This window comes from Bradysia coprophila, unplaced genomic scaffold (genome assembly GCF_014529535.1).
Source record: "Bradysia coprophila strain Holo2 unplaced genomic scaffold, BU_Bcop_v1 contig_324, whole genome shotgun sequence".
NCBI classification, from domain to species: Eukaryota; Metazoa; Arthropoda; class Insecta; order Diptera; family Sciaridae; genus Bradysia; species Bradysia coprophila.
The window spans coordinates 1420105-1429255 of record NW_023503584.1 but is presented as its reverse complement, the minus strand read 5'-3'; the positions used below and the strand labels follow the sequence as shown (position 1 = coordinate 1429255).

Below are 9151 nucleotides of genomic sequence, written 5' to 3'. Positions count from 1 at the left end.
TTCATTCGTATTTGGTCAGATGTATACTTTATCCGGCGAGACGGGACGCCATCTTTTATCAACTCTCTGCATTTTGTGGAATTTGAGTTTGTTTGTGATTTGATTTTTGTTTTCGACATTTGCAGCTTACGATTGTTAATTAATTGTTAAATGCAAAATAGACTTGCGCTGATCATTATGAATAGTAAATTTTTGATTATGACGAAATAAACGAAATATTTGAATGATATAAAATGAAATGATTTCCTTTAAGACTTCTATGAATGTTGGTTGGGTCCTCACTTTCACGTAAACCCGGGCCTGAATATGTTTAGAATATGTCTAGAATATATCTGTAAAAATGAGCATGCAATTTAGTAAGTTGTTTGAAGAAAAAAAAACGAGATAAGCAACATTCATTTGTGTGTATTTTTTGGCGAAGAAAAGTCTGTTCTTTAAAGTATATATTTCGCTAAAACGGATCGTGGTGAATGGTCGCAAGAGATCGTGAGATCGTGAATCCTAAGTACACCATTTGGAAAACGAAAACTGGTAAATTCGCTTCACATTTTGTGTAAATAAAGTTTTTCACTGAGTAAAATTCTTAAAAGTTCATCAAATAAAAAATTTAGTTTTTAAGAATTTTTTAGAATTTAATTCCAAAGGCTATGAAAGGAGACCTTAGAAAAAATCATTTTACAAACCCTGTTCAATAGACAGTGAAAATATTTCTAAAACTGTTTTGTTGGCTTTTGAACTCTTGAATATCATTGCCTGAATTAAGACGAATCAACAGCTAAATTGTAGCCTAAAATTATACATCTTCGATGATAACTTCGTATCCGCGTCCTTTCTGGAAAAAGTTGGACCATTGTCTTGTGAAAATGTGTTGGCTTTGAGTAAAAATAATAAATTATCACAAATTCTGAGTTTTCTAATAGTGAGCTTCAAAAAAAAATTATTCGACGTCTCGTCGACAAGAAATGTTTGTAATGGCTTTTTTAGAGGGCGACACCACGAGTAAGGGGCCGTTCATAAATTACGTAACGCTAGAGGGGGGAGGGGGGGGGGTATGAGGCAAGCGTTACGGTTCTAACAAAATTGGGTCAAACTTGACCCTTTTAGCGTTACAGACCCGGGGGGGGGGTCTGAAAAATGTTGATTTTTGCGTTACGTAATTTATGAACGGCCCCTAAGAATAACATAACAAGAAAATATTTCGATGGTAAAATTTTTGTAGATCGATTTTTCGGAACCTGCTGGAAGCTTTGAAGACTGTTTGGACCCTCCTGGTGACTTGTTTGATCACAAAAATATAGTTGCTGTTTAGCCTGAGGTCTAAGCTTTACAGCGATACCAATCATGATATTCATGACAACCAACAAACATCTTTTATGAAGCAAGGTCATTCAACTAGGACTCTCAAAAAGAATTTTTAGTTAATTTACATAACGTAAGGGGTTAATAAAGGACACATCACCACAAACATTTTTTAATGTTACTGAAATGAAACCCTTCTTGACACAAAACGATGGTCCTACTTTTTCCATAAAGGAAATGTATAATTTTCTCGGTAAAATTTAGGTTCCAATTTAGCGCTGTGTCGATTTGTCTTAATAGCCCTGAGTGAATGTTTCTGTGCTGCGTTATCATTCAGTCAATTTTTTAAAATATTAGGAAAGATTCTGGTGTTAATTGTGAGCATCGAAAAGAGCAGCAGAAAAAATGGAAAATAAATCAGACGAGGTTGTTGCAGGGCAGGTGGTATCTCAATGGGTATTTAAGAAAAACGATTATTTTCCGCTTTAGAGCTGCTTCAATTGAATTCTAATTTTAGCGAAGACTCGCAAGACAACAGTCAACGAGAATCGTCAAATTGGCAGACAATATCGTCTTACCGAGGAATGAACGAACCTCACGGCAAATTCCCAAAAATGTAATAATGGAGATGAATAGTGTCGAGAGTCAGCATCCACCAGCAGCTGTCTTTCCAGACAAGGGAATTACTGCGATGAAAACCGAAAAATTTCCTAAGTTTATGATTGGAGTTTCAGTTGTTCAAGTAAAAAGTGACGTCTTTGAATTGTCGCCTAATTTCAAAGTTTCGAAGGCATCTTCCATTTTTGGGAATTGTTGTTCGTTATCGAATTTAAATATCCTAGAAAATGTAGTGGTGGAGCAACCTGCTAATCCCTTTGCAATATTTGAAATTTGGCGATCTTTTTTGGACATAAATAAATTCACGCCGTAAGTGTGCCTAAAATTTGAATTTTAAGTGAACGATTCGATGAAAAAGTGAACAAAAAAAATACATTTCAACGCTTTTCCCTGTATGAAAATTACTCTACGTTAAAAAAACCTCCACACTTTCCATTTTGAATTTCGACCGCACTTACGACGTGAATTGACTCATGGAACATCTCATGACGAATTTCGCTTCTTTAGATTTTCCTTTTTTGTTTCTACGACTCCGATGAACTTATTATGAGACTTGGCTACGATCCTAGCCGCCGTCATGAAGTTTGGCGTTTCTTCACACCAATATTTGTGCATATTGGCTGGTCGCACTTATTGGGAAATCTGGTGATGCAGCTAATATTGGGTGTGTTTCTCGAAATAGTTCATGAGTGGAGGCGAATCGCAATAATTTATCTGGCGTCAGGCTTTGGTGCTGCGTTATGTGTAACCGTCTTAGCCAACACTTCATATGGTGGCGGTGCATCGGGTGCAGTTATGGGATTACTTTTCTCCCATTTGGCCACAATCGTATTGAATTGGAACGAAATGGAAAGGAAATTCCTCGCACTGTATATAATCTATGACGTTGGAAGGGACGTTTACACGGAAGTATATTTAGATATAAGGTCAAATGTCAGTAAGCCTAGACGTATAATAGAAAACTCCAGTTTTGTGCATTGATCCATTTTCTAGATCGGTCACGCTGCTCATTTTGGAGGAGCTGTAACTGGTTTTCTGGTCTCAATTTTGGTATTAAAAAATTTCAAAAAACATCCGTGGGAGGAGACCTTGCAGAAAATTTGCGTTGGAGCTTTGTTAGCCATTTTTGTCATAATTTTGGCAATGAACGTTACGCTGCCGGACTATTTTCCAGAAAATGAATGGAATTTCGACTATGCGAAAACCTATTATCGTGAAGATAGTGCTGAAGATACTGAAGACTACCTCGACACCTATACTGAGCAAAGTTCGACGATGCAGTATGATGAGGACTACCACTACGACTTTACTCCACGTAGTACGACGACGCCGTATGATGAGGACTACTACTAAAATTCTAAATGAAGAAACTTTCAAAGAGTACGAGGATCTCATGAACACAATTTCATACAAATAAATATTTTGTAAATGCAACAAAAACGAGTCTTCAGAACAGTCGAGCGTTTGCTGCGAACACATAATGTCTATTGCGTACGTGACCCTTAGAGCGTCCGTCGCCCTACTCTGACCGTGACCGTAGACTGCACCCTTAAACGTAGCAAATATAAAATTCTCATTCAACATCTTACACGTATAATGGTATAATACAGCGTATTGTATGTATAACATTTTGGTATATTTATCTCATCGCAAAATTCCATCATACGCATCATACGTAAACGTAGAGCATGTACGTACACACACTACGTATACACTACGTTTACGTACTTCTACCAACACTTAAAAATAAGATTTACTATGCTGGTGCATGTAATAAGGCTATTACATGTATAGGCAATAACCTTTACATCACTCGCATAGTAAAACGTCGTACTACACACGGAAATTAAAGTGATATCTCGTATCACGATGAGTAAAAGTACCTCGGGCTGCCGCCCTCGGATACTTTTTCTCATCTGGATACGAGATATCACTTTACTTCCCTTGCATAGTAATGTACTATATCAAGCTAGCATGTCTGAATCAGAGACCTGCAAATTCAGTAAGTAGCAAGCCATGCTCATCCGAGCAGATGGGTAATACGAAAATCTCAGCTCAGACGAGTGAGATTTTAAATCTAGTGACTGAGTTCGTACAATTTATTGAAGTCTCACTTGCGAACAGTCAAGTCTAATTGTGCTAAGTTGAACTTAGGTAAATCAATTTTGAGTTTAAATAAGTGTAGCAGTGCTCGAGTTCGGTCGATCATGGGTCATTAAAAGATATGCTCATCGAGTCTGTATGAATATGGATGAGTTCGATATTGTATAAACTGCTCTTGATACCATTACAGACGACATTAAATATTTCATCTCAATGTATGATTTTACAACGTCAATTTTACGAACAATTTTTTAAACAAAAAACCACTTTTAGGAACTCAGTATGGCTTTATTATTGTAATAATTACAGCGAAAACCGAAGTGTATCAAAAACCTGGTCTGATTTACCAGAGACTGTGGCGAATGTAGTCTGAAAAAAATGAAAAACCCACAGTTAAATACCTTAATTGTTGTTACATTTGTCTGTTACAAGGTAGCACTAATAATCTATAATCTTTCAGAAAATTTTATAAATTCCACTATTAATTTTTGAAGTACAAGATTCTGAACACCGAAGCAAAAGTTCGACTTGAGAATTTATTCTACTATCTCGGTCCATTTGCTCACAGATGATAATGACATTCTCAGAATTTTGTCACACGATAATGATAACGAAGACGACGCACAGTATAAATCGAATTCGAAACGTTTTATAGTCATTTCAATACCTGACTAGTATGAGATCCTTAAATTGTGGTAACCATCTGCACAGATCGCACCGAACGTCTTCAAAATTAATTAATATCTCTTTACTTAAATTGACTTTTAGTCTTTTTACGTTATTTTTCGATATAAAAATTGCAAATAAAAGTGTTTACTCTTTTCAACAATGACGTTTCGAATCTATTGTCTTCGTGATCATTATTCTACTTTGCAACGATGTTTTATTTCAATGTGGTGATGTATGTAACTCAACCGTCGTTGGACGGCTGGTGGTAATAATTTTTTCGTCTTTGTGTACGGGAAATATGTCATTGCTACCGCTCTTGGAAGTGGGCTATGGATTTATTTTCACAAGACCTTTACAGTATAATAAGTGTTTGGTTTTTGGTTCTAACTTTATTGCATTACTGAATATAGGTATATCGTTTACCTTCGGGTTAAATGATGTCCAAGTGAGTAGATAACATACTATAGTAGTAGAGAACCTCACATTCAACTTTACAAGTTTCCTTTTACCAAATTAAAAAAAAAATTAAGTAACACTTGACACTCGCAAAAATCAAACAAAATAATCTGGTTTTCACTGCCATCAGAAAAATAGAAATCACACTTTGCTGTTCTTCATTATTTTATTGAATTTATAATTTTAAAACATTTTGTGAGCCATGAATGGAGGCGAAAACGCAACAAATCAAACGAAGGCTCAAAGAAAAGCATCGGAAATTAAGGAGATATTAACGAATCTTGAAGACGGTGTATATGAAATTTATCCGAATGTGAACGGCTCGTCTGATGTCTGGAAACAATTTTCGCTTATTAAGCACTCTGTAACCAGTCAGCGGGTGGATTATGTCCAGTGTATTGAGTGTAGAGGTTTACTACAATTTAAGGATCTCAGCGGTACATCGCATTTATTACGTCACAAATGCAACTTTCCTCAGGAGTTGGAAAATGCATCAAAATTTCGAGAGCTGCCTTCAGCAAAAATAGAAGAAACTCAAGGCATGCTAATGAAAAACATTATTAAACTGTGCACACACGAGTTCTGTTCGTACGAGTCTGTTTCCGGTTCAACAAACTTTTCGGAGTTCTTACAATCATTTGTTACTTTGGGCTACAAGTTTGGCAATATTGAGTTGAAAAAAATTTACCCAGATGTAAATTGTGTCCGTCGTGAAATGCGTATCAAGAAAGAGGATTTTGTTCAAGAGAATTATAAGAAATTTCGAGAGGCAAAGAAATTTGGTTTCTGCTCTACAACTATTGAGACTCGAAAGTATTTGTGTTCTACCGAAAATGATTTGCTGATCATGAGCATTCAGTTTATCGACAAAGACGTTAAAGAACTGAAGAAGAAGATTATATTTACCACAAGTTATGATATCGACGATGTTGAAAGCATTAAACGAAGTATTGCTAAAGGCTTCGTATCTTTTGGTGGCGATGAAAATGATCTCATGAACTTGACTGTTGTTAGTCCAAGAAGTGAAATTTTATCTGAAGCGCTGGCATATCCATTTGAACGAAGAGGTTGTATTGCATCGACTATTATCGACATTTTGGACGATTCGTTTGAAAAAACTCTCAGTGTTGAATTAAACGAACTTCTATCGAATTGCAGAAGTGCTGTTCAGGCTATATCGTCGAACGAACAATACAACTTTGTATTGATTCAAGACGTAAGTAGAGGAGGAGACACTTCTCGTACACTTTTTTCTTTATTTTCCCACGATAGAAATGTACACGTGTATGTAATAAAATGTTCACGTGTCGGTTATACACGGTCTTATGAATAAAATGTGCACGTGCCCATCAAAAGCCACGGCACGTGTCTTATCAATAAAATGTTCACGTGGCGAATAATACACGTGCGTGACACGTGTCAATGCAAAATTTTTGCACTATGACTTCTATAAATGTCCACATGACCATCAAAAGCCACGGCCAGGTGTCTTATCAATAAAATGTTCACGTGTCGAATTATACACGTGCGTGACACGTGTCAATGCAAAATTTTCGCACTTAGACGTTTTGTTCAGTACAAAAAGAGGGTTAAATGCTCTATTTTGATTGGGTGAAGAACCGATTGCAGCTGTCAGCTGTCAATTCATACCTCCAGACCATCTAGTCTTTTTTTCAACTTAAAAGGGATATTATGCCATTTTTAAACAACTTTTTCTATTTTTTTCCTACGCTAGAAATATGTTTTATGAATAGTGTTCACGTGACCAACAAAAACCACCGCACGTGGCGAATTATGTGTGTGTGTGTGACACGTGTTAATGCAACGGTTTTATTGAATTAACGGCTTTATTGAATTAACGGTTTTATTGAATGTTCTCTAGCATATTGATTGAGTCAGTAAAAGTGACCTCGTTATCGTCATTTATTGAACCTCAATCAGATTTTTCTCATCGAAAATCAAAACATTTATTTGACCCCATTCATTCTCGCATGTAAAAAAAATTAATGTCCTAGCGTCCATACATAAATACTACTTCTTCCATTCACCGAATTGCAGACTCATTATTGAAATGTCAAAAAATATGGTTGTTTATGACCTTGGAACAATTCCTAATCAAAATAGCTATTTCCGTTTGTATCATACACGTGCGTGACACGTGTCAATGCAAAATTTTCGCACTTGGACGTTAGTATTGGATGAGGAGCAGGAGGAATGGATGAGGAGCAGGAGGAGTGGTTGAGGAGCAGGAAGAGTGGTTGAGGAGCAGGAGGAGCAGGAGGAGTGGATGAGGAGCAGGAGGAGTTAATGAGGAGCAGTAGGAGTGTATGAGGAGCAGGAGGAGTGGATGAGGAGCAGGAGGAGTTAATGAGGAGAAGGAAAAGTTAATGAGGAGTGGATGAGGAGCAGGAGGAGTGGATGAGGAGCAGGAGGAGTGGATGAGGAGCAAGAGAAGTAAATGAGGAGCAAAAGGAGTGGATGAGGAGCAAGAGGAGTGAATGAGGAGCAGGATGAGTGGATGAGGAGCAGGAGGAGTTAATGAGGAGTGGATGAGGAGCAGGAGAAGGAGCAGTAGGAGTTAATGAGGAGCAGGAGGAGTTAATGAGGAGTGAATGAGGAGCAGTAGGAGTGGATGAGGAACAGGAGGAGTAGATGAGGAGCAGGAGAAGTGGATGAGGAGTAGGAGGAGTTGGAGTGAATGACGAGCACAAGCGGGTAGAGTATGACGAGAAACAGAAGAAATTTTATTAAATAAAATTATAGATTCCCAGGAAACTAAAAAAAAAACACAAGATTTATTTTTGATACATTTATTTCCAGGCAGATTTGTACGGATTACAGTGAATAATTGAAAATAGTTTATTTCTTATGATATAAAACTAGGCCTGACTTGTACAGCTTCAAGTATAAGTTTTCTGCAATATCCATTTTTCCAGTCCACGGTTTGCCGCCGTCCAAGTCCCTTTTGACTTTTAAAATAACATTTACTGCTCTTGCTATCTCGCTCGTATCCATACGCACTGTACTTGTGGTTGATAGATCGTTGAATAAACTCATGAGAAATGGTACAGTGCATCCAATTTTTGGCAAGCGAATAACACGCGACTTTTTAGTCACTTTGAGAGTAGACTCTAATCTTGTTTTCTTATCTACTTCAGCTGCAACTCGATCGGTGACGCTCGTTGTAGAAACACCTGTACTTTGTTTCTTATTTTTCATTATTGTTAAAATGAAGCGGATGCATGGACATTGAAGCTTTGTCTTTTTCATTTTATTTTTCACAAATGTTGATTTTACTTTCAAAATTGGTTTTGGTTCTGAGTTCATACTGAATGATTTTTACTTCTTTCCTAGTTAGCTGTTCGACTCAGTCTGGTGGAAAACGAATAAAACTGAACTTTTTAACTCTCACTTGATTTTAATGCATAGCGCAAAATTGCTCGCACCTCGTCATACGTATAGTTTTCGCTATCTTCACTTTCATCGGAACTTTCGTTTGATTCCTCGTTTTCGCTTGTCTCGCTCTGTTCTTCAGTGTCACTTACTCCATCACTTTCACTGATGTTTTTCATTTCGTTTTTTTCACTATCTTCCTGATTTTTGTGCATGGTCTCCATATGTCGTCTCAAATTGTAACCAGTGGTGAAATTGCGCTGACAAATCGTGCAATGTGAATACATGCTTATTATATCTTAGCACTAGGACCTCTCTCTTCAGTAGCAGAATTCTAACTGAATTCATACTATTTGTAACTATATTTTTATTTTTTTCATTGTCGCTCCTAACATATCTCATGATCGTTGTTCCTTTATTTGACACAAAGTCCACACACCATGTGGAATACGTGTGCATGGAGTAACAGCGATGGCTAAGACATTTTTACGTTCGACTTACGTTGAGTATATTGCAATTCTTTTTTTGTACAACATATTCATCTTGATTTTCGAAAAAGAAACTGTTCTTCTCCTGCTTTGATAATCGGTCGAAGTAAGGTTGGCAGAAATGC

At 37.0% G+C, this 9151-nt stretch overlaps 1 protein-coding gene across 1 annotated transcript; it reads left to right on the top strand.

Moving 5' to 3' along the window:
• The first annotated feature begins 435 nt into the window (after positions 1-435).
• Positions 436-3340, top strand: LOC119079382 (rhomboid-related protein 2-like). The gene is made up of 5 exons (XM_037187265.1): positions 436-531; positions 1657-1755; positions 1817-2041; positions 2425-2850; positions 2911-3340. The coding sequence occupies exons 2-5, from the start codon at positions 1705-1707 to the stop codon at positions 3268-3270; spliced, it is 1062 nt and encodes a 353-aa protein (XP_037043160.1). The 5' UTR covers positions 436-531; positions 1657-1704; the 3' UTR covers positions 3271-3340.
• Positions 3341-9151: the final 5811 nt, after the last annotated feature.

Coding starts and splice junctions, on each gene's coding strand:
- LOC119079382 (XM_037187265.1), top strand. CDS start 1,705: ATGGAAAATAAATCAGACGAGGTTGTTGCAGGGCAGGTGGTATCTCAA. Junction 1,756..1,816: donor GGCAGGTGGTATCTCAATGG/GTATTTAAGAAA, acceptor TTCTAATTTTAG/CGAAGACTCGCAAGACAACA. Junction 2,851..2,910: donor ATTTAGATATAAGGTCAAAT/GTCAGTAAGCCT, acceptor TCCATTTTCTAG/ATCGGTCACGCTGCTCATTT.